This window comes from Heteronotia binoei, chromosome 5 (genome assembly GCF_032191835.1).
Source record: "Heteronotia binoei isolate CCM8104 ecotype False Entrance Well chromosome 5, APGP_CSIRO_Hbin_v1, whole genome shotgun sequence".
In the NCBI taxonomy this organism is placed as follows: Eukaryota; Metazoa; Chordata; class Lepidosauria; order Squamata; family Gekkonidae; genus Heteronotia; species Heteronotia binoei.
This window is the reverse complement of record NC_083227.1, coordinates 99,125,128-99,151,794: the sequence shown is the minus strand read 5'-3', so window position 1 is coordinate 99,151,794 and position 26,667 is coordinate 99,125,128. Positions and strand designations below refer to the sequence as shown.

Sequence of the window (26,667 nt, the reverse complement as noted above, 5' to 3'; positions counted from 1 at the left end):
GCAAAGTTATTTGTATGCCATTGACTGTGAACTGCATGTTGCATTGCATATTATTTGCTTAATATTGCTAATCTTATTCAATCTTTTAATTATTTACCATGTTTACTGTGATATACACCATCCTGAGCCCTTTCGGGGAGGGCAGGTTATAAATTTAATAAATAATAATAATAATAATTGATAGTAACCAGCTGCTCTGAAAGACATCTACATCCAACATTCTTCTTCAAGAAGAGGAGATTGTCAGTGTGAATTTAAATAGCTGGGGACTCTATATCTTGTGGGAAACTCTCAACATTGCAACAGTCTGTCTGTTTGTTTGTTTTTTGCACAGTATAAGACATTTTCCTATACTGAGCAATTACCCTTGTATTGTTCAATGCACTTGATTAATTCAAACCATAAACTAAGGCTAGGCAACTGGAGACTTCATCCTAGGAGCTCTCTATTTCTAGTACACCACAGTCAGATAAGAAATCAGCATATATTAGAGCTGATTTGTGAGCATTCCTTGTTCCCATTAAATCTTTCATCAGTTCATAACTATATACTTTGAAAAAAATCTGTATTCTAAATATTGAAAGTTTACTATTAGCATAAATTTGCAAGACCTCTTTAATTTTCTTCTTATTGGCATCCTTTTGCGTTTTAAAGTGCATCATCTTCCCTCTAAGTGCAGCCTGCTGGCAAGCTGTGACAGGGCAATTTCAGGCAAAAGAAGATAGACTGAGAAGAAATCATTATTTGCTGTACCAGAATAGCGCTTAGAGGCCTCAACTGAGATTGGAGGTCATTTACTAGACACTGTGAAAATACATAATGACAGACTCCTTTTGCTGAAGAGCTTGCTTCTAAATAGACAGGGCATGAAAGAATGGAGGAATCAGGATTCCTTATTTTTGCTGATACAGACTAGGGGAGTGGAGCCACACAAGTCATTTTACAAGCAGGATAAGGCAGGGGAGGGGCCATGGTTCAGTGGGAGAGTTTCTGCTTTGCCTGCAGAATGTCTCAGGTGCAATCTGGGGCATATTCAGCTAAAAGGATCTGGAAGTTGAAGATGTACCTGAGACCCTGAAGAGCCATTGCCTGACCTTGATAAACCACTGGTTTGACTCCGTATAAGGGAGCTTTATGCACTTACAGAAGCAAAGATGTCTGGACTAGTCTTTTGGAATTCCAAGAGAGCAATAAACAGTTTATTTATTTGATTTTTATTTCCAGGGATTAAAGGAGGTATAAGCAAAATAAAACTAAAATTATGAATAATATTGCTAGATTCAAAAGAGCAATTTAGCTTTCCTTTAGGAAAGTTGAACATTTGGCATTTTTTTCATTTAAATCCCACAGCCTAGTACAAACTACTCACTGTAGTTTTAAAATTATTTGGAATGCAACATAGGAAGCTGCTGTTTGGGGGTGGGGGGAGGAAGCTTTAACAAATGCATTTCATGGTATGTTTGGATGCTAGCCTACAAATTTAGCAAGCTGAAAACACATGCAGTTCAAATAAGATTTTAATTTATCAAATTTCACTTCCCAATCCTCAGTTTAACATGGCTACCCATGCCAACCCAAAGTAAAGATGCTCTGACACTTTGATAATAGGTCCAAGCCTCAAAGCTTACTTAGACAATGAGGAATAATACAAATAATTTTTCATGTGAATGAAATGAGGGTAATTATGTATCAGTTTCTTAAAATTGTTGTATTCTAGAACACCACTGCTCTGCTGGAATTGTAAGATTCTGCTCCCTTGTTTTAGGTTCCCTTTCTTATATGAAGCAATTGCACTAATCACTGAGCAAGAGTCTAGGATAGTGTTTGTTTCAGTCACAGCAAATTGCTAGGCACCTTGGCAGAGTTCCTAGTCTTTTCATAAAAGAGATTTCAGGATCGAATGAAACTTGCATATCTTGTTCCTTGGGATTATAAGGCTACATTATCAGTGGATAATGCTAGTCATGCTCATTGCTTTCTGTATTTTACAATCTGTCTTCCAAAAACACAAGACATGTTATTTCCCTGGGGTTTGCCATTAAGTGAATCCCAACCAGCGCATAAACATTAATAAGATGTATGTAGTTTTGCAACTAGACAATCTGCTTTTTGTTTGTTTGTTAATATTTAATTGAAGGTCAAATAAAATATTAAAGAGGCAAATTATTTAGCTGTATGTGAGAAAACAACATCATTGGCTGACAGAAATGACACAGTGGCATTTACAAAAGCTGGAACAAATATTCAAACAAGGTGATGGAAATGTGAGTCAAAGGAAGTGTTCTTGCTTGAGTATGCTGTATCTATCAAGATTCTGTAGAAAAATATTCTATGAGAAGCTTATGACTTTGTGTCTTTACATGGCTAATCAACATTAGCAGTTTTAGGAAGATCAAGAGTGCATTTAAAGAAACCACTCAAATTCCAAATGCCTACTGGAGACTTCATATCTCCATAAATCTTTATTGGTGAAAGGAAAAACTACATTTTTTTCTTTCAACCCATGATGAAGCAATATTCCAATTTTATATTGACATTTGTGGTAGGCACAAATAATAGAACAACTGCGAAACATTGTGAATTCTACCATCTGTGGGGATGGTTCCTGTCACAGTCCAACCATAATGACATAATCCTCTAGTTTGTAGTTATTTCTCAATCACCCAATTCCTGCTACTGAAGGGCAATATACAACAGTAGCTAAAACATACAAAAATAAAAAATAACACTAGTATAACAAATTTAAAGGAATCCAGATAGTGAGCTACACATTACTTCCCATTTCATACTGCCTGGCCACATCATGGGCAGGTGAGAAGGAGAAGAAACAAAACAAATCTGGAGAGCAAGGACAGAGTTCCAGCCAGGATGGAAACTGTTGCTGTCCTCAACCAAAATCCTAGTGGAACATCTCTGTCTTACAGGCCCTGCTGAATTGCCTAAGATCCTGCAGAGAGTTCCATCAGGTTAGGGCCAGGACGGAAAAGGCTCTGGCCCTGCTTGAGGACAGCCAGATATCTTTGAGGCCAGGGACCACCAGCAAATTGCTGTCTAAATCTGAAGTTGTTTTGAGATTGCAGCAGCATTACCAACAACTGTGTTCAAATCTATTTAATGTTGATGAAGTATTAATTACTGTGTCTGCAAGAATATTCTAGATTCTCATGATATTCTAAATGTCTGTTCCAACATAGTTACTACCGTCTTGTCCAGTCCCACACATTAACTTTCTATTCAAATGCACCCATTAAAATAATAAACATAAATCTGCCAACAAGCTGTTTACACATTCTGGCTGTCAGTAGTATGAAGCGAAGAGGGAAGTGAAACTGCTTAACTACAAAACCCAGTGGGCAGTGCAATAAGATTCAGGCATCGGTGAAGATAAGAAAGTAGACAATTAGTGTATGTGCACAATCAAATGTTTTTTCTGTTCAACTGGTGAATTTCCTACAGACATTTCTACAGAAATTTGTTTAATTTGGCTGGGGATCCAATATAGAAATTAACCCAAAGTTGGAGTCCAGTAGCACCTTTAAGACCAACAAAGTTTTATTCACAGTGTAAGCTTTCCTGTGCTAAAAGCACACTTCATCAGACAACAGTGGGATGTTTTCTCAAACCAAGATGCCCTGATATCTGATGTTGTAGTTTATCATTCATTATCTACGAGTCCATATTAATGTTTGAAAAGATTGGTGTTAACCATGTAAAATAGCAAGAACTTTTGAAAGGTTTATGGGTTTATCAAGCTGCACTAACCCACATTAAGCAAAACACAACCACTTAATCTCAGTTAAACTCTCAGTGGAAAGTATAATAGCTGGCTTCAGCATTTTTACAGAGGGCTCATTAGTGTCTCTTGTCTAAGAAACAGAATTTTAAAACACGTTATGTAATTTTCCCTCTCATCATTTATGTTTTTGTCTGAATCTTGCACATTAAAGTCCTGTCAAGAGGTACATTTCTTTGGCGATTTGGAATTTGCAATGAATATTCTGCTCTCGCGCTGAGGGTATCAAATGTGCCAGTGAGTCAGATAGCAGGTGGTGCTGAAGGAGAGCAACTTTTCCTATTTGCATGACACAGAGGACACACTGTTTAGGCTAAAGCACTCAAGTGTTTTTAGCTTTCTCCCTATGTTTGTATTTATTGTCATAGGATGTCAGAGCTGCAAAACTTAATTTATTCAAATGCATTCAATATTGGAAATGAAAATGTCCCCTTTTTCAATTTCACTTTTCTTGCACTGAAAAATAGTTTCTATAATGGTTGAAAGCATAAGTAATAGCATTCGATTAATTTTTATTACTTTATAGCCTTTATGGGGTTTTTTTGTTCCTGTCAGATGAAAGATTGATAGAGCAGTATGCACAAGAGCCCTACCAGAGGCACACTGAGGCTGTTGGACTAATGGCTTACTTATTAATATTCATGAGCCATCTCATTTAACTGCTGCTCTTGGGACTTGATTAAAGTAAGGGCTGTTGCAGTTGCTGCTGAAGCTGGAAGGAGCCTCGTGGGTGACACGACTAGCTGGGTGACAATCTGTAGAGCCAGCTGAGGCTAGTACGTTGCAACACCTTCCCAGGCTGCTGTAAAACCTTCTGTTAAGGCTCGTGTAAGAAAGCTCTACTGGACTGCAGACATGGAGATAAATGGTTCACCCTTCTGATGCATCCTTTGTGTTTTTTCTTTAAGGTGTGAAGTAAAAGATGTCCATGTAGATGCCAGCAGCCGGGCGGCAACATAATGGGAAACAGTGAATGGACTGGAACTGGCCTACAACCTTGAAGGCAGCCATCCTGCGGACTACTACGTGGTTGGAGAAACTTCAGCCATTAGCTTTTTTCTCAACTTTGAATTCTGGAGGCCTAAAGTGGAATCCTTTTACAGTCTAGGCTGGACCTTGTGCTTCCACCCTTGCAAGTTTTCAAGTGAGCTGAGCAATACCATCGGCAGCAATGGGTGACATGACAAATAGCGATTTTTATTCAAAGAACCAAAGAAATGAGGCCAACCATGCAGGAGAGTTTGGGTGCACACTTGAGGACCTGCGTTCTCTCATGGAACTTCGAGGAACAGAAGCAGTAGTAAAAATTAAAGAGACCTTTGGAGACACAGAGGGCCTCTGCAGACACTTGAAGACATCGCCAACAGAAGGTACTCATTTCCTTTGTATAAGTTTCAATGCTGGGATCCCTCATAAAACAGAGTTTATAGAATGGGGTATTTTTATGCCCAGAGAGCTAAGAAGAGCCCTTTCAAGAAAGATAGAGAAGCAGAATGAGACAAATATAAAAGCTGTGAAAGCTTGTGTAGAGTGAGAGTACAGAAATAGTGCTGCTCTTATAAAGTTGTTAAATATGCTAACTTGATTGTTAAAGCACATTTATTTTGAGAGGAACATATGAGGAAAAACCCATGCAGAGATTCTGTTGAATTATCTTGTAGCTTATTATATTGTTCAATGTTTTTCTGTTTTCATTTTATCCATGTTACACTCCAGCAATCGTGGTTTCTTTTTTGCATATCATTTCTGTCTGTGTAACTGAATTTGCCTTTGATACTTGAAACATTGCACTGTAGTTTGAGATGCAACTACGCAAGAACTGTTCTCTACAAACACCTTTAGACACTTTATCTGGAGTGTCCCATTTAAATGCAAGGCATACAATTATGTTATATTTAATTTAAGGTCAGCATAAAAACTTTATTATGACCTCATTTTAGCTTTTCAATATAGAATTCTTTAACCTTTTTATTGTTAAGCTACTTTGTTATTCTTTTAACAGACTGCTTGATTGACAAATCAGGAAAGCGGAATAAATAATTCTGCCTGTATACACTCTGGACTTCAAACATTTTTTTCTTTACTAATCCTTTATTCAGACATCACAGAGATTTTTGTGTGTGTGTGGAGTGGGTTAATTAAGCTGTTGGAAATTCAGTAATTCTAGAAAGAGTTATGATTGGGAACATGTTTATATCCAGTTTTAGTGGAACTTCATTCTACTTAACATGTGCTTAGGAAAGCAGTGTCAAAGAAATAAAAAGGAAATGTGTGTGAAGCAGTACCTTTTGTTTAAAGTGGTAAGGTGTGAAACTGCAGAAGTATTTGTGCAGTTATTGTTTTCTGGACTATAGAAATGACAGCTTTAATAATAATGGGCAATGTTAATTGAATTGATACAAATCTCTTATGGCCCAGTCTTTTTGTTTATGTTTACTTTATTCTCCACCTCTATATAAAATTGCGGTCTTAAAAATAAAAGGATTTTAATAATAAACAAAGTATTCTGTTAAAATATTTTCTAGATAATGCTACTGACTGTATCATTATTAAAATGTAATATTTTAAACTTTCAGAGCTGAAGTACCAGTTTTGTATATCCTTTTAACTTCACTAAAAGTAACAGTGCATGACTTGAGCATAGAAAAATCACCTATGCATCAAAAATGGCTTTGTGGTGCATAAATTTTATGCTATGGCAGTGATGTGGGATTGTATCATAAAACACATACACTCCCACCAGCAGAAATTTTTAACTACTTTTATATCAACCTTCCTCCAAAAAAGGTCAAGTATAACAAATTTGGTTTCTCTTTCCCTGTTTTACCTTCACTACAAGGTAAAACAGGGAAATTTAAGGGAATTTAGACTGAGAGATTGTGAATGGTCTATGATGACCCAGTGACCTTAATGGCCTAGTGGAGATTTGAACCCAGATCTTCCAGATTCCAGTTCAAAATCTTACCATTACACCAATCCATGCTGTGCGCTGAGTATAATATTCAGTGCCTACATGAAAATATCAAAGCAGTATTGATGTATATATAGTAAATCCACCACTACAGATTTTTCAGTTGCAAATTATTGTGATAGTTGACAACACAGTCATAGCCCAGTTTCAGAAGAGTGGTGTATTGCATTATTTACAGACGAGGCAACAATGAAGAAATATAATCCTGCTTAACAGTACAGGCTATTCAAATTCAGGTTAGTCTGTTATAGCAAGAAGCTCAAAATTAATCTTCATTGGAGGTAAGGGTCTTGAATCTTGTATGCACTATTAATCTTTTGGGCATTGTAGTGATTCAAGTAGAATTCAGAATGAGTCTTAAATAATTATGGGTGCCTCAGATTTTGTGGTAGACACATTTGATAGGCAAACATACCCATATGCCAAACTTACATTGATCCCTATATTACTCACTGAGAGCCCCTACTACCTTTGTCACACAGGTTTGGGGTTATTGGTAGGTCAGGCTGTCATAATGCAACACCTGTCTTGAATCTTGTAAAATATATAGAGAGCCTGGACCCTTTCACACACCAGGTTTTCCCTCATTCATAGAAACACCACCAGATAAAGTAGCCCAGTCCTCTTTAACAATCACCCTTCACTCAGACACTTCATAGGGATATTGGGCTTGGAGTTCAAGTGCTGCTTTAGTTGCTTGCCTCCACAATTTACTCTGTGGCTCTGTTCACACAGCGTGTTGAGTCCATGTTAAACTGACCCAGTTCTGTTCTGAATATCTTTGTTCCGGATATTATCATTCAGACTGTCATACTACAATTTGAATCACTCCACGGTGAAACTGTCTTCTGCTGTCCACACGACGGCACCATGCAGAAAACATTAGGTGGTTATGCGCATATCGCTAAGTAGTAAAAAAAAAAATGGCAACCAAAAATGTCTGAGGCTCCTTTTGCTCTGGGACAGCCTTCAGGCATCCGGAAGTTGCTTAATCTCGCAGCAGTACTATCCAGACAGAGAAAGAAAACTGTGAGGTAAAACCAGACAACTCAAAAAACACCGCAAAGGAGCAGGTAACAAAATAAAACAGTTCGGAGAAGGATTTTTTTTTTTGGAAGGGGGGGGCAATGTTTGACTACCGAGAGGTGGATGTTGCTGTCTGATCAGCCACTTTTGATCCAGTAGGAAACAGCAGCAACAACTGATTAAACTGTGTGTCTGAACAGACCCATTTACTCATATATATTTATATAGGCCAAGATCTTAGTGTGTGTGTGTGTTTTCCCTTAAACCATACACATGCAACCCTCAGCATTAAACAAACAAGGAGAGAATTTCTATTTATGGCTTAAAAACAAGAGTGATGCAGACAATTTTCCTGCACTTAAACTTTTGAACCATAGCTCTGATCAGGCATTTGAGATTCTTTGTTACAGGTTGACTTGTAACAAAGCCATACACATAGCAGGGCAACACAACACTTTAGTGGACACCCTAAGCAGGGATGTGTCCATAACAAGAGTGGTCAATTGTAGACAATTACCTTCCTCCAATTTTTCAGGACTGGGGATTCCTTGAAATAGATCTAGTTGCAACTACAGCCAACAAATGCCCCTGTTTTTGCTCCAGGGTGGCAGCAAACCTCAATTTGCGTGGAGATGCATTTCAGCTGTGCTGGCATGGGCAACTGTTTCATGCACCACCACCCCCTTTTGGTATCCTTCACAAGGAAATTGCCAAATTGAAGGCAGACAAAATAACATGCTTGTTTCTTGCACCCTATTGAGTGAGACAGGAGAACTAGTTTTTGGTCCTGGCATATGCAGGTGACATCTGGTAAATTTCCATTTTTTGTTTTGTAGGCAAGAAAATATTCTTTTAAATGAAACCATACAAATAGGAGGACTTAGACATTTTTTTCAAGATGCTAAAAACTGAAACACACAGAACACAGTGTGCTTCTTCTGTCCCATCATATTGTTACATCACTTACCCCTGGCTTTCTTGCGTACAGAACACATGTAATGATGTGGAATGGTTTCTTTCTGTTCATTTATTACCTTACTTGCCTCTCTGTGTGTAGCATTTTCCAAAGCGAAAGCTTTTGAAAAACAGACTTCAGGTGCCATTTGGGTTGGCGGGATGTTTCATATTCTCTCCCTTAGTATTGGATTGTGTTTGTCTTTCGGAGTTTTGAATTTGTTGGGAAACCTTAAAACTACTATAGTACAGCACTTTGGGGCTCACAGTGCGTCACACATATTATCCCAGTATCAGGAGTCTGGTAAGTCAGGATACTGTGGTAAGATAGTGTTTGATTCTGATGCAGATACTGCAGTTCTACTGGTGTAGGCAACTATTGTCAACTCTCAGTTTCACTGGGAAAAAATGTGTTAGTTCCTGGTTGTGTAAAATTTCACACATGCTGCATATGGAAAAAAATGGATGCACATATTGTATAAGGTTTGAGTAAAAGACAAAGACACTGCACAAAACGCCCAAGGCTTCTCTACATCTCAGCAGTGAGTCAGGAAAATTCTTTTCATGTAGAAGCTAAATTGATAGGGTTTGAAACCTCTTGTCAGTTTCACTTCTATATTTACACATCAACTAGAATGACTAGCCAGTCAGCTGCTGTTCACTTACACAGAGCTGACTGAACTCTCTCTACATCTACTGCTGTCTTCTAGCTCTTGCTGGTATGAAAGGGAATTCCTCTCCCCTTTGGTAATCCTGCATTGGAGCCAGAGAGTTGTGAACAGTTAATTGCTGCACTAGCCATTGCTGGGTTTAATAGAAGAGGAAACTGTTTGTGTTGCATTTCTGTACCAAGCATGCATCTCACTACTAAGCGGCACAGTGATCATGAGGATTCTCATGTTGATCTGTACTGGTTCAGATAGCATACTGGATTACTATAACTGGCACAAAGGAAAATAGGAACCATTTCATGAAATTCCTGAACTCATCAGTATCTTTTTCTTTTGGTCCCTTTCCTTCCCATTTTTCCATTTAGTGCTAGAGACTAATTGCCCATGGTGGAATCTCCTTTCTGAACAGGCTCAAGTAGTCATCTCAGCAAAACTGGGCTTGAAGTAAACTTTAACCAGAAGCCCTTATGTATTGCAGCACACACATTTATTGACTTTTACTGAATATTAAATTCCCTACTGAGTACAATTTGAGATGTTTTTGAAAAGGGAGAAAAATAGAACCAGCTCCAGCCATAAATTAAGCCTGTTTCAAAAACTGGCACAGTGAAAATCCATACTTTTCAGTGCTTAGAAATCATGCATTTTTACTTCATTTTTCCTTACCTCCCCCCCCCCCCAGAAAAGTCACAGATAGTGCACTATGTACTGTTGTTTCATATGTTGTGGTCTTGAAATACACCTTGCATGCTGACAGTGAAGTACAGAGACAACTTGTCCTTTTGTTCCATTGTTTTATTAACCTCCTGAGTGTGTAAGTTCTCCATGTACAAACATAGTCTGAGAGAGGTGACCTGCTCTTTGATTTAATTGTGTACATTTGAAGCAAAGAACAGTGTGCCTTGCTACTCAGTTCAGACCAAAATATTCTGGCTCTAGGGACAGGGGAACTAGCATGGGAAGAAAGAATAAGAAAAATGCATGCACACAGACATAATAGTTGTGTTGGGGATGAAATATATTTGTTTCAAGGGACTGTAGACTTGCCAAGACCTACCACATATTTTTCTTCAAAAGACTAATGACTCTGGGGAAAGACTCTGAGGGGAGTCAATTAAGGAAAGTTTGGCATTGTATGTATTGCTTCTCTTTTTGAGGAAGACTAAATGCGAGATAGCCCTTGGGAGAGTAGACAAGTATGGCTGTAGTCCAAAACAATAAAGCAGCCATATGATAATATTTTTATCTCATAGGAGAGTTTGCAATTGTTGACCTGGAAGGGAACTTTGAGAACTTCTGACTAATTTCTGTGCAAATGAAACAGAAGTATAATGTTTAAGCCATGTTGGCTTGTACTTTAAATGAACAAGAAGAGAAATCTGGCAACTCTCCTATGTATCCTGAATAGCTATTAGATGAATGTAATGTCAACTAATAGTTTGATTTTGACAAAGTTAATATTCCTGAATAGCATGAACTGCACAGAAGCACAAATGAGCCTAGATGTGGTTTTACAACAAACCATCCTTAGAATGTTGCCCGGTTGATGACTATATTGAACTCAGTGTGAATTTATTAGCATGTGTTTTCAAATGATCACATATTATACATGCCTTAAACACCAACAACTAAATGGTTATCTATCCAAATGAATGCTGCTGTATAATAATGTTTTCATAAGACATTGTATTAAGAAGAATGTGCACTGTTGTCACATTGTGCTTCGGTTGCTATAACTGTGTTGACTTTAATAAGTCTGTGTACAGAGAGATTAGCTGTTTGTATTTTGTTTGAATGATCTATTCATGCCTTTTGCTCTCATGTATCTGGAATGCCCTGTTTACCTGTGAAATATCAGATAGCAGAACTAAAAAAAAATGCCATCTTATCCTGCATAAATGGATTAGATTGCATTCATAGATTTTACTTTCACACACAGGCTTCCACTTACTCAGTTATGGCTAAATGCAATAAAAGATGGAAAGTAGTGTAAGTCTTTCTAACAACACTTATGGCATATGAATGTTAAAAAGCCATTTTATGAGACTGTAAGCTTCTCTGATTCAGCCTCAGATCTTTAAACTGATTTGAATGAAGTAATGTCAGCAAGTGTTTTAAATAATTTTAAAATAGCTTTTCCTATTGCAGGCAACTGTTTTAGTATTAGCAATATACAGAGGCCTCTTAAGGGCAAATCACACCCCCCCCCCCCCATATAGATGTTATTTTTAATTCCTGATGTTAATCCTGTTTAACGGTGACATCAAAGTGTGGCATGTTTTGTGATGAGATGGTGACAGTTCTGCACATTGTTCCACTTTTTCAGAGGACCTGCTGCTGCTATCAATGCAGATGTGTCTAACAGTACAAAATGACTAAAAGGACAAACTTATTTCTGTTTGTGGCACAAAAGTCGTAACATCTCTTGCATTTTCTTATTCAGTCACCCCCCCCCCCCCTGTGTCATTCCATGCTTAGCAGCTGCCATGGCTAAGATGAAGAAGTAATGAGATACAGACAGTATGCTAATTCAACGTTTGAAAGTGTGTCTACTTGATTATTAAATTATCTGCTTAGAGTCAATGCTCTTGTACAGAACTCTGTTCACAGTTGCAGTCATATGTAAGGAGTTTTGACTGAAGGATGGCTATCTGAGGACCAGATGCCCTCTCTACTCTTCTGAATAGATAGATAGATAGATAGATAGATAGATAGATAGATAGATAGATAGATAGATAGATAGATAGATAGATAGATAGATACATTTTATTTGTATCCCGCCCTCCCCGACCAAGTGGCTCAGGGCGGCTAACAGCATAAAATTCGATACATACATTGTATAATAAATAACATTTAAAAACAGTTAATTAAATCCATAAAATTCTAAAAACATTAATACATTTAGTGCTATTCCATCAGTAAGTTTAGTTGGCAATTTAGTAGTATCAGCTGGTGAAGGCCATTTGGAAGAGAGTGGTTTTGCAGGCCCTGCGGAATTGTTCAATGTCCCGCAGGGCCCGCATTTCCTCTGGGAGCTGATTCCACAGCTGTGGGGCCAAAACTGAGAAGGCCCGAGTACGGGTACTTTGGAGTCTTACCTCCTTTGGCCCGGGGATAGTCAGCAGGTTCTTCCCTGCTGACCTCAGTGCTCTCTGGGGTTCGTACGGGGAGAGGCGGTCCCTAAGGTAGGCAGGTCCTCGGCCATATAGGTCTTTAAAGGTAATAACCAGCACTTTGTAGTGAATCCGGTATACAACTGGCAGCCAGTGCAGTTCACGCAGCCCCGGCTGTATGTGCTCCCGCTTTGGGAGCCCCAGCAACAGTCTGGCAGCCGCGTTCTGCACTAGTTGCAGCTTCCGGGTTCGGCAGAAAGGCAGCCCCATGTAGAGGGTATTACAGTAATCCAGTCTTGAGGTGACCGTTGCGTGGATCACTGTTGCCAGGTCCCGACGCTCCAGGAAGGGGGCCAACTGCCTTGCCCGCCTCAGATGAAAAAAGGCTGACTTGGCAGTGGCTACTATCTGGGCCTCCATTGATAATGAAGGCTCCAGTAGAACTCCCAGGCTTCTAACCCGGTGCGCCGCTTTCAGTGGCGCTCCGTCAAAGACTGGAAGAGATATTTCCCCTTCTAGAGAGCCCCGACCTAGGCAAAGGACCTCTGTCTTCGCCGGGTTCAATTTCAGCCCGCTCAGCCTTAACCAAGTTGCCACGGCCTGCAGTGCCGGGTCCAAGTTCTTTGGGGCACAGTCAGGTCAGCCTTCCATTAGCAGATAAAGCTGGGTGTCATCTGCATACTGGTGTCACCCAAACCCGTACCTCCTGGCAATCTGGGCAAGGGGGCGCATATAGATATTAAATAGTATCGGCAAGAGAACTGCTCCCTGAGGCACCCCACAATGTAGTGTGTGCCTCTGGGAGAGCTCTCCCCCGATTGCCACCCTTTGTCCCCAATCCTCAAGAAAGGAGGAAAGCCATTGTAAGGCCAACCCCTTAACCCCAACATCGGCGAGGCGGCGGGTCGGTAGCCAATGGTCGACCGTGTCAAATGCGGCCGACAGGTCTAACAGCATCAGCACCGCCACACCGCCTCGATCCAGATGCCGCTGGAGGTCATCCACCAAGGCGACCAGCACTGTCTCCGTCCCATGACCCGGGCGAAAGCCGGACTGGCAAGGGTCTAAGATGGAAGCGTCATCCAGAAAACCCTGTAACTGCAACACCACTGCCCTCTCTATGATTTTACCTAAAAACAGTAAATTCGAGACCGGCCGGTAATTTGCCAATTCGGCCAGATCTGCTGTACATTTTTTCAAGAGGGGGCGAACCAAGGCCTCTTTCAAGGGCGTTGGGAAATGCCCCTCCAAGAGGGATCTATTTATGATGTCCCGTAGAGGACATCTAAGCTCCCTCAGGCAAGATTTAATTAGCCAGGAGGGGCGTGGGTCTAAATTGCAAGTTGTTGGGCGTGCAGAAATGAGAATTCCGTCGACTTCCTCCAGGCTGAGTGGGTCGAAATGATCCAGGACTAAACCTGAAGACAGGCACGGAGCCTCCAGTTCATGTACTGTATCCAATGTGATGGGCAGGTCTTGGCGGAGCGACGTGATTTTGTCTGCAAAAAAATTCGCAAAAGCCTCACAGCCTATTTCCAATTCTTTAACATTTGGCCTGCCCTGGGGCAGTGTAGTTAAGTGAAGCATCCAATCTGAAAGCAAAGGTTCTCTGTCAGTTAAGATGAATAAAATGAAAATGACACATGTTTTAATGAAACATTGAATGCTGGCTACTCAGTACACCCAAGACCCACATATTCCAAAGTTTTCAGATGCTTGGTTGGACAGCTAACCTGAGTTTGTTTCCAGTCATCACGAGTACTCTCACTGAAATGTCGGAATGGGTACAGAGGTAAAAACTGTCATAGGGTTGCCAACCTCCAGGTGGTGGCTGGCAGTCTCCCGCTGTTAGTATCTTCAGGTAACAGCAGTTCACCTGGAGGAGATCGTTGCTTTGGAAGGTGAACTCTTTGGCATTACACCCCACTGAACGCCCTCCCCGCCCCAAACCACACCTTCCTCCTGGTCCACCTGAACATTTCCAGGTATTTCTCAACCTGGAGCTGGCAACCATACATTGGAAAGAACAGATTCTGTAATGGCTAGAACCTGGCTCCTAAATTAGATGAGGAAAGGAGTCCTGTCATAATTTTAAATGTATCTTCAAAGAATCAGAGGAATCCCTTCCTTTGGAACATCACAGACTGAACATCTTTAAATTGCTTGATCTGTTCCTGATAAGCCCACCTTACCTCCTGATCAGCCCACCTTTTGAATTGCCATGACCCTGATTAACAAGAATTCTTTTTAGAACCTTTAATTACTGCTTCATGGCATCCTCAAATATCCACTATGTTAGCTTGTAAAAGAAAAATTGGAGAGTATTGTGAAGCTTTAAAGGCTAATAAATATATTGTAGCTTCAGTTTTGTAAGCTACACTTCACTGCATGAGAAACATAAAATATTGAGTAAATACTGAGTAAAAAGGGGAGAGGAGGAGATTGGGACAAAGTAAAGCCTGAAATTCAAAGCATTGCAAGGTATGTCTCATGAATATGCTGAGTATAAATGAATGCATAACATAAGAGAAGCCATGTTGGATCAGGCCAATGGCCCATCCAGTCCAACACTCTGTCACTAGGCTTCCCAAATCACCCGCCTGGGCGGGGGACCCCCAATTTGGAGCCTCCTCCCCCCCGCTGGCCAAAAATTCAGAAAGTGGGGGGAATGGCAGCCCTTCCCACCCAGCCCCGATCCCAGCAGCTTCTCCTCTCCCGTTCCCACCGATCCCCAATGCTTCTCCTTCTCCTTTCCCTTCTCACCTCAATTGCAGCAGCTTCTCTTTGCCCCTCCCCTTCCCACCCAGCTCTATCGCAGCAGCTGGAGCTTTCCCAGGCTGCTTCCTGCCCCACCCCAAAGGACCATGTGCCTTTGCACCTCTGGAGGTGGTGAAAGGCTTCAACTTTCTGTGTCTGTTGCTGAAATAAGCTGGCTGGTGAGTAGAGAGGGCAATCCCCTACATCAGATTTGCGAGAAGGGGTGTGTGTGTGTGTGTGTGTGTGTGTGGAGAGCGAAACGTCTTCATTATTCCCTATGGAAATCGTTTCTCATAGGGTATAATGGGGAATTGATCTGGAGGTTTCGGGGGCTCGGGGGGAGCTATTTTTTGAGGTAGAGGCACCAAATTTTCAGTATAGTATCTATACTGAAAGAGTATTTGCCTCTCCCCAAAGTATCCCCCAAGTTTCAAAACGATTGGACCAGGGGGTCCAATTCTATGAGCCCCAAAAGAAGGTGCCCCTATCCTTCATTATTTCCTATGGAAGGAAGACATTTTAAAAAGTGTGCTGTCCCTTTAAATGTGATGGCCAGAACTCCCTTGGAGTTCAGTTATGCTTGTCACACCCTTGTTCCTGGCTCCGCCCCAATGTCTCCTGGCTCCACCCCCAAAGTCTAATGGCTCCACCCCCAAAGTCCCCAGATATTTCTTGAATTGGACTTGGCAACCCTATCTGTCACACAGTGGCCAAAAAAATTATATATATATATACATATACACACACACACGCACATATATATATATAAACACTGTGGCTAATAGCCACTGATGGACCTCTGCTCCATATTTTTATCTAACCCCGTCTTGAAGCTGTCTATGCTTGTTGCCGCCACCACCTCCTGTGGCAGTGAATTCCACATGTTAATCACCCTTTGAATGAAGAAGTACTTCCTTTTATCCGTTTTAACCTGACTTCTCAGCAATTCCATCAAATGCCCACGAGTTCTTGTATTGTGAGAAAGGGAGAAAAGTACTTCGTTCTCTGCTTTCTCCATCCCATGCATTATCTTGTAAACCTCTATCATGTCACCCCGCAGTCGACGTTTCTCCAAGCTAAAGAGCCCCAAGCATTTTAACCTTTCTTCATAGGGAAAGTGTTCCAACCCTTGAATCATTCTAGTTGCCCTTTTCTGCACTTTTTCCAGTGCTATATAATATCCTTTTTTGTGGTGCGGTGACCAGAATTGCACACAGTATTCCAAATGAGATTGCACTATCAGTTTATACAGGGGCATTATGATACTGGCTGATTTGTTTTCAGTTCCCTTCCTAATAATTCCCAGCATGGCATTGGCCTTTTTTATTGCAATCGCACACTGTCTTGACATTTTCAGTTAGTTATCTACAATAACCCAAGATCTCTCTCTTGAAATCAAGATACAATCAAATTAATACAAGATCTAATCAGCATGGGGATGAACTACAGTTAATAAGCTAACAAAATCAGTAATTTTTTTTAAAAGCGTTAGGGTAGACCATTCTTTTACACAGGCTGATTCCACAGGGGTTTTTTATCCCACATGGAACACAGGAAGCCCACAGATTAAAAGGGAACATCCATATGATTATTCTGTGCTCATTCTGAGTATTACTCATGGTGTTCCTATGACTAGCCTCTTTAATCCAGAGGAAAAACAGAGACCGGCACTTCTCTGTTTTCGCACAAGCTGCCGTGGAGCTGTGAGTTAGCACACTGCTTTTCCACAGGAAGCAAGATCTTCTTACAAGCGTTTTCTGCTTGCCGTGGGAGAGCAGCGCACCCACTCACAGCTCTGTGGCAGCTTGTGTGAAAACGGAGAATAGCGCAGTGGGCAAAAGGGCTCTCTACTCAGAACAAGCCCTTGTGCAAAATCAGTAAGATTTTCTTCCTTCTGGCTTTTTGGGGTGATGGCGGTGCAAGGTGGTTGTGGATTCACGGAGACACTCTACCTGTAGTCACCACAAGAGGGCAAATGATACTAAGCTCCACTTTTGAAATATGTGGCAGCTCACTAGTGTGTGCCCATTACCAGGAGTCATTTTGTAGAAAAGTAGGTGGTGGAGCTCATCCAGGGATTGTTATGCAGCTGCACCTACTATTCAATGGACAAGGAGGTGGAACTCTCAGAAGGAGGAGGTGGAACTCGTTCAGCAGCTGCGCTCCTGGGCGCTCCCACTGAATTTGAGGCCTGCCCATTGTCCACTTTAACCCTTTAAGGAATTTCTCCCAGTTCCCTGCTATGTTGCAGCATTACAGCACAACTCAGTGGGGGAAGTAAAAGGATAGAGGGCATTTTCAGCCTGCAAGGGGTTTCTACAAAAATGCTGTTGTCTTTCGGCTTTTGCACTGTATAGTGAAAGGGGAAAGAGCTGGATGATAGGGAGGGGGCAACAGTTTTGAGTCACATGGAAACAAGGGTATGTGGATGCTGTTCCTGTCTGCCTCCATGTTGCTTGCTGCTGCAACTGTGGCAGAGGCAGGATTTTTTTGCCCCTCTATGAAAAGAGCTATAGAGAGTGAAAGTCATTTGCTAATGGTTTCTTAGCAGCTTTACACAGGGCTTCCCCTGGATACCCTTTTCTATATGTTGTTAATTGAAGTTGGGATTCTCTGGATTATGGTTTCTGTGCTAATAGGATGTTGAAAGTCCAATCCTATTATTTATCACAAGTTCATAACTATATAATGTCACTTGCTTTTGGCTTTTTTCTTGCAGGTTTAAGTCCACTCAGGGTTTTTTTTTAAGCAACAGCTGAGAATGTAGACAAATTATTCCATTACTCAGTAATGGGGAAGTATGTGGAATGCCAAAAATTTAGCTTTATAGGCCAAATAAACCCTATCCATGAGTCACATTATGCAGCACTTAACAGTTACTAAATTGTTGTCATCTTGAACTATTGATAAACATCATTTCTTTGGCAGGTAATAATTTTGCACATAAGGCATGAAACTAATGCTCTAAAAGAGGTTTTCTTTTTAATTGCAGGCACTTGTTTCATTTTTGCCCATGACAGATGTATTGGAAGCAAAAACTACTGCTAATTAATGAGTAAATTATTTTGACAGCTTAGCTCTGGGAAAAAATACATTAGTTAAGGACAATAATATTTTTATTAATAAAATAATCTAATAAATATATTCTATAATGTCCGTTTTATCATCAGAATATTAAATTCCATAATCAGAAGCAGCATTGATCAATTAGAATAGATATTGACTGTCTAACCAGCAATGTTCATACAGTTATAAAAACATTGAGAAAAATTGCCTTCACACACCATCCAGTTTATTATTCCTTTTAAGCAGGGCTTTTTTTGAGCAGGAACGCACAGGAACACAGTTCCAGCTGGCTTGGCATCAGGGGGTGTGGCCAGATATGGAAATGAGTTCCTGCTGGACTTTTTCTACAAAAAAAGCCCTGTGTGAAACCATGGTGATGTCAGGGGGTGTGGTCTAATATGCAAATGAGTTTCTGCTGGGGGTTTTCTACAAAAAGCCTTGCTTTTAAGGAAAATAAGAAATCTTTGTCATCTGTTCCCAAGTATCTGCCTAGCAGTACCTCTTTCTTTGCATGCAAACACACAAATTTTACACATCAAAATAGTCTGCCACTGTCTTAGACAGCCATTACGCAATGAAGTAGTGACTTGCAGAGGGTAGTGATAGATTTTCCTGCTTTATGTTTTTTTTCATATATTTGTGAGTAATCATCATCATTATAATAACAGATACAAACAATGAAACAAAAACTTTGATTATAGAGTTAGAGAAATAGTACACCAGTATAAATATTTAAATCTTCAATTTTTTTAGTTTTGTACCATTTCCAGTGTGATATAATAAAATTATCTGTGGCATAATTCCTTGAATAATGTTAACTATTCTGTGTTTTTTAAAGTTCTAACATTCCCGGAACAATTGCTTGCAAAATAAGCATATAAAAATCTAGAATCCTTCAGTCCATACATTTTTATATTTCTTATAGGGGTGTCGTTACCAGTGATTAGTGGGACAGGTTTCTATCGTAGCTGATTCAGTAGACCATCTTCTGCAAATATAATCAAAGTAGTTGCTCCTGGTCCCTGGTCCCATAAGGACATGAGACAACAGCATGGAATTAACTAGTTTTATTTAAATAGCTGATCTACAGCTATAATTATTAAATATGCTAACATATTTGAAAGGGTGGACTGCTCTAGACAGACTAACGATGCTTGCATTTGCTAGGCAGATCCACCCTGGTACCAGACTTAGCCAGCAGCTTCCTCTTATTTTATTTATATTTGCCTGCACAAAATGTGCCAAGAGGTGCCAAACCCCCTCTCCCTCCGCCATGCACTGTAAGACCACTACCAGCTTTCAAAAGCTATTTGCTCAACACTAAGGTACTCCTTCCCAAACTCATCCCACTGTAAGGCTAACGATGGGCTGTTCTGGATGCTACCTCCATCATGCCTGATGCCTCAGAATTTTCACAGATCATCCTTTACCTATTGTGAGCAACCTGCCCTATCCCTGGCAAAACTAGTTATGACCTAAGCTGTGAAAGATCAGTCCTGTTTAATTTAAAGCCCTTCCTAATGACAGGCAAAAAAAAATTGGGGAAGTCCAAAAAATCCCTGCTTGGCCTCAGAACTGATGACTGACTCATGCCATGATAACCACAGGGTATGTAGGTGGGTCAGCAGTAGGCAGCAAAGGCCTTGACTGGAAACAGTACAGCAAGCTTATATGCCCCTCCAATTGTGCTTCCCTATTGTCTGACTCATTTCAGCCTATCCAATCCTGCTTCATGCCTCATTTAAAGATAAAGGGCTGCGGCAAATAGATCCCTGGCTGTAAAGTCATGAATGCTTGTTTTTAAAAAAACAAACAAGCCCTTCCCCCCAAAATGGTTTAAATTACAGGGGTGTTGAACTCATGTGTTTTGAGAGACAGATCTGACAGACCTTGTCAGGCTGGGCCATGTGTGTCATAAAATGTAATGCCAGGTAGCATAGATATAAACTTTATAGAGGACACAAACACAATTAAGGGATTTTTTATCATTAAAAAAATCTTAAAATAAAACATGCTTAAAACAGTAGCACTCATTAGTCTTAAAGGTGCTTTTTAAAAAATCTCTCCTGTGTGATCCAGATAACTGGGCAAAGGAAGCTCTGGCTCTTTCCTTCCTTCCCCGGGGGACCAGGAGGGGGAGGAGTCTCAGCCAATAGAAGGAAGAAAGGCTTGGCTCAATAGCTCTACTGTGCAATTAAGAGAGCCTGGCAAAGCAAGCTATTCCTCCCCCCTTCCTCCCCAAAAAAGGAGCCTCAGCCAATGGAGAAAACAGAGACTTTGCTCTGTAACTCCTGTGCGATTGAGCAAGCTTGGAGGCTATTTAAAACTATAATCCTAGAAGCTCAGATAAAATACATACCACAAGTTAGGAAAGGCACAAACAGGCATAAGAAAAGGCCTGCATGGTTAATAAACAAAGTAATGGAAGCTGTAAAAGGTAAGAAGGACTCCTTTAAGCAGTGGAAAACCAGTTCAAGTGAGATTAGTAAAAGGGAACACAGGCTGTGGCAAATCAAATGCAAAAAGGGACGATGAGGCAGGCAAAAAGGGACGATGAGGAGCATATTGCAAAAAGCATAAAGACCAACAATAAAAATTTCTTCAAATATATTAGAAGCAGGAAACCAGCCAGGGAGGCAGAGGGGCCCTTGGATGACCATGGGGTAAAAGGATTACTGAAGGAGGATAGGGAAATGGCTGAGAAGCTGAATGCATTTTTTGCCTCCGTCTTCACTGTGGAAGATGAGAACTTTTTGCCCACCCCAGAACATAAGAAAAGCCATGTTGGATCAGGCCAATGGCCCATCCAGTCCAACACTCCGTGTCACACAGTGGCAAAAAAAATTATATATATATAAATTATATATATATATACACACACACTGTGGCTAATAGCCACTGATGGACCTCTGCTCCATATTTTTATCTAACCCCTTCTTGAAGCTGTCTATGCTTGTAGCCACCACCACCTACTGTGGCAGTGAATTGGAGTGAAGGTGCCCTGACAACTTTGGAGTTGGATATGTCCTCTGCAAGTCCTGCAAGTCCTCAGCCCTGTGTCCCTGTCCCCTAAGGCAAAGATGTCCCCTAAGGCAGAGGTCCTCAACCCCTGGTCCATGGACCAGTATCGGTCCGTGGCCTGCTAGCAACCATTAAGCAAATTGTGAACAATGGAGGGAGGAGGAGGAGGCGCTGCGCCCTGCCCCCCTGCAGCACCTCCTCCTCCCTCCATCTTCACAATTTTAAGGCCCGGGAAGGGGCAGTTAAGTGCCGCATTCCTGGGCTCTTTAAAGGCCGACCCCCCCCCCCCACGATCAGGTGATCGGCTGTAAAAACCGCACTGAAGGGAAGGCTGGGCTCCTATGCCCCTCTTTCATGCTCATGATCAGCACTGGGGGCAGCAGCGGTGAGCAACTCACTGAAAAAGTGGTGCCACCCTTGTCTCCTATTCACTTTTATCCCATGGCCAGGAAGAATGTGGGGAGGAGGCAAGGGCAGCACTGCTTTTTCAGCAGGTTGCTTGCCACTGCTGCCCCCAGTGCTGATCGTGAGCATGCCAGAAGGGTACAGGAGCCCAGGAATGTGGCAGTTCACCACCTCTTCCTGGGCCTTAAAATTGTGAAGAACAGAGGGAGGAGGCTGGGGAGGCAAACGGATTTCCTTGGGGATGGGGGAAGGCCGAATTCAGAGCCCCCACCCTGCCAGCCCTGGGGCTGCGGTGTGAGGCAGAGACCTTCACCCACTCCTCATTTTTAGACCCCCATAGGGGCAGGGATTGAGAGTGGGTGTGGTGGCAGCCTGGGGCAGCAAAAACCCTAGCACCCCCACCGGTCTGAGCTTCCAAGCCATTCACTGAATCTTAAGAAGAGAGCTCTAGTCCACGAGCACTTATGCTGCAATAATTCTTTTAAAAAAATTAAGGTCCCACTATATAGACTCCTGTTTATTTAGTACCTTAGAGATGGGCATATGAAGGAAACCTGTTGTTGTTCAGAAGTGGTCTTTTCCTATTTTAATTTAGAATTGCACATTTCAGAATGATGTGCTGTTCTCTTTTAACTTCTATTTAGAGTATTTCATATTGTGATCAATAGAAGTAGTCATGTTGAATGCTAAGGATTGCTCAGGCTTATTAATTGATATTGAGAGGTCTGGAGACAAGTCCTATGAGGAAAGGTTGAAGGAGCTGGGCATGTTTAGCCTGGAGAGGAGATGATTAGGAGGTGATATGATCACCATCTTCAAGTACTTGAAGGGCTGTCATATAGAGGGTGATGAAGAATTGTTTTCTGTTGCCCCAGAAAGTTGAACCGGAACCAACAGGTTAAAACTAAATCAAGAGTTTCTGGCTAAACATCAGGAAGAACTTTGTGACAGAGTGGTTCCTCAGTGGAACAGGCTTCCTCGGAGGTGCTGGGCTCTCCTTCTGTGGAGGTTTTTAAACAGAGGCTAGATGGCCATCTTTTCTGTACTCTGCATTTGCACTCTGAAATTATTGCTCCTAAACAAGGAAACCCTGATCTTAAATCCTTGATGTACAGATCTGGAGGTTATAAGAGCTGAAAAACTCAAAGGCAATCCTGTTTTATGCAGGAAGTCCCACCTTCCTGTTCAGCAGGAAATCCTATCTGTTGCCTTAGGCAGTGATATCACAAAAAATGTGGGTGGGACTACTCTTAGTCCTGCTTGGAAAACTCCCACCTATAACCACTGTGGAAGAAGGCAGAGGGATGTCAGTGATTTGAGGTGGCTGCGTCTGATATGGGAACAAAAAATCCTCAGATACTGTCTTCTGTTCAACAACTGTCTATTGCCTGTTCTACATGTATTGTAAGAAGACATCTTTCAAAATTATATGAAAAGCAATTCATGTAGAAGTTAGGGATTGAAATCCCTTCTGGATTTTGACTTCTCCCCTCCCCCCATCTAATCAGTGGGCACTTTGGATACATTTTAAAGAATCTTTCCAACCATGTGGTTTAAGAAATTTTTAGTAACAAGAAAACACAGGATCTTTGCAAACTGTACCAAACATCTCACAAGGCCACCTGCGTAGCTCTGGCCTAATGTGTCATATGGGCCTGCCACAGGCTTTGCATGGAAGAACAGAGACAGTGCCAAGCTATAAAGTGACACAGTGGCAAGCAGTAAGCAGCTCTTAAAACAAAGCAGCTGAACTGAAAAACTCATACAAATATTGGCTGTAGATGGAACTGCCTAATTACTCTGATCCTTCTAGTCGAGAATGGTCTATTCTCATTGACAGCTGCTTCTCTCAAGGCATCTGGCAGAATATGGTTTCCTGCAGTCCTACTGAGGGCAGAATATAGGACCTCTACCTTCCTGCCATCTAACAGCAATGCTGATTCTGTGAACTAGAAAGATAATGAGAAGGAGGGAGGAAGGGTATGTATTGGGGAAGTATCTGTAAAGTCCCTGCATTGTGCACGGTGTTGGACTAGATGACCCTGGAGGTCCCGTCCAACTCTATGATTCTGTGATTTATCATAACCAGCTACATCCCGTCCTACCTTTGTAATGGGTGATTTCTAGACTACAAAGCACATGAGGGCTGATAGCATGAATCAGGTATTTTATTTTCTTGAACTACACCATGAACAATAGGTCTTTCATCCCTTTAACAAATTGTTTTGGGTATAGCTCAGTGCCATTTGAGTTTAGAGTTTGTCTATACATGCTTGCCTGAGCTATTCAGGTAGACCTCCTCTCTCTGTCCCTCATCCTCCTTACCACTTAAGAAAGGAAAGATGCATGGGTTTGGCACCCATGTCTATCAACTAAAAAAATGTATACTGCAGTCAAATATGTAGCCTAAAGTTGTTAATACATAGTTATACCCAGGGGTCATTTTTAGAAAAATAGGTGCTGGAGCTCATCCAGGGATTGTTATGCAGCTGTTCCTACTATTCGATGGTCAAGGTGGGAAGGAGGAGGTGGAACTCTCAAAAGGTTCAGGAGCTGTGCTCCTGTGAGCTCCCGCTGAATCCGAGGGATGGAAAAGTTGGAGTATTTCCTAAAAAATCCCCACCAGTTGCAGTTTCCAAATGAATATGCATTAAAACTGCATACTGATACTGGAAAAGAAGAGCTTTATACTGTAATAATTGCAGTTGTCAGAAAGAATCATAGAGCTAGAAAGAATCCTTCACAGATTTCTGTGGCTTTTTTTAGAAATTCAGATAGTCAGGGGATAAACCTAACACATTAGAATTGGTGCTACTCTGTATAATGCTTTGAATATTTTTATCTGAAGATAATGGATATTATTTTTAATAAACCAGCAACTAATTAAGGCAGATTTACAAATAGCTCCAGTATTTTCAGTGATAATGCCTGATACATTTCTAATTTGGTTAAATAAATAAACCGAGCTAGCAAACAATTAATTCAGGGCATTTCCCCCCATAAACCAAACAAATCAGAAACTAATATTATTGGCAAATGGTTTGCAATTATCTATTATTAAGTAGTGAAGAAGGTATTGCTGCATATTTATAAAACTGGGCTTTAAGATTATGACAGAGGTTTTTTACATTCAGAGACTGTACATTGACTGTAGTGCTGCACGATCTGTGTGGAGTACATATAGTCAGTTAATAAACCATGTTAACTTGAACCCCATAATTGTCCTGTATGAACTAAGGGCGAAACTGCATGTTACAAATTACAGGGACTTTCAGGCATATTGTAGCTGCAATTTCCTGGTGGAAACTTCATTTTAAGCACTGGAGAGGTGAAGCTTGATTTGTCTTGGAATTGTGGTGCAGAGTTTTCATAAGCTGAACTCCCACTGCACTTTTAAATGGAATTTCCAAAGGAAACTCTCAGTTCCAATGTGGTTGCCAGTTAGGGTTGCCAGGTCTGTGTTGAGACTTTGGGGGTGGAGCCAGGAGAGGCAGAGTTTGGGGAGGGGAGGGTCCTCAGCATGTTACAATACCATACAATCCACCCTTCAAAGCAGCTATTTTCTCCAGGTGAAGCCAAACAATAGAGACTCCAAGCGTAGGAAACACAAAGAGAAAAAATGGAAGGTTAGACCATCAAAAAATTCACAAAAATTCACAAGTTACCAGTAAACATCAGTCTATTGAAACATAATCATAGTGAATCCAGATAATAAGATAGAATTGGTGGTCACAATTCAAAAACAAGTAATAAAAAATAGGTATTACAATTCAAAACACATTCTTCAATAGTAATCATAAATTCAACATGAGATTTCTCTGTACTCCCTCATGTAATAGTTTCCAAAAGACCTCCAAAAATCCAATGAGAAGGCAGAGGATGTCCCAGAGAAATTTCTGCAGTCGATACATCTTCCCAGGTATACAAGATGTTTCAAAGCAATTCTTCATCAATTACATGACTGAACAATGGAACCCGATTTCCATACTATTCTAGGCACAGTTCATGTCTCAAATGGAATCTTAGTGTTCTGATTTGTCTCTGGGATGTCCAATTTGTCTGTGTTCCTCACCTAAATAAACTTTGTATTTTTACTGAAAATTGTCAAGAGGCATTTACAATAATGACTGATGGAAATGCTAGATGCCACAATGGAATTTCTAAGTGCCCTGGGACTCCAGCGCTTTGTCAAACTTTGTTGTTTAGACCATATTCAGAACTCCTTTGTGGCAGCATATTTCAGAGATAAAGTCCTTCAAGGAGGACTGACCAGTATTACTATTCTTGAGCATGTGAATTATACTGAATTGATCACTTAGCTCCTTCATGCAGTATTTTAGATGATGCCCCATGCTGAGAAAGATCTTTCACTATGTCACTTGCTGAAGATTCTTTTAACCTTAGTCTTTTTCAGAGCTTATCGTGTACCAGGGAGTCACAACCTTTTCTAATTGAGGACTCAATGAAGAGTCCATGCTAAATAGTCAGAGAATCAGAGTTCCCTCCAACATAGATTAAACCCTCTGATCTATCACATGTCTGTTCCATTCTTCTTGCAAAGAAGAAGTTGTTACCTTGTTTTATTCATGCAACAACTATTCCTAGGCTGTGCATAAATATGATGATTTGCCCAGGTCTCACCAGTGAACTTCATGGTGTGGTAGACTGTGAATTCATGTTTAATCAAGTTTAGCACTTCATTGAAGATGATTGAAGACAAAACTCTCCAAGATGAAGGCTCTCAAGATGAAACTTGAGATTGTTTCAAACAAAATAACATTGATGTTGACCTGATTTAAAGTAGTAATAAAAATTCCCAAATCCAAAAATTCCAAATCTAGCATTGGTTTAGCAAATTCAAGATGTATAAGGAGGGGGACACATTACACT

General features: G+C 40.9%; 1 protein-coding gene across 20 annotated transcripts in view; it reads left to right on the top strand.

Moving 5' to 3' along the window:
* ATP2B2 (ATPase plasma membrane Ca2+ transporting 2) overlaps positions 1-26,667 on the top strand; it is an 895,196-nt gene that overhangs the window by 540,223 nt on the left and 328,306 nt on the right. For all 20 annotated transcript variants that reach the window (XR_009555447.1, XM_060239903.1, XM_060239921.1 and 17 more), the window contains one exon: positions 4,702-5,163. Coding sequence is in view for 19 of the 20 variants with exons in the window: in XM_060239903.1 (XP_060095886.1) it covers positions 4,965-5,163 (199 nt within the window). In the remaining variant the exon portion in view is untranslated. The remainder of the gene's footprint in view (positions 1-4,701; positions 5,164-26,667) is intronic.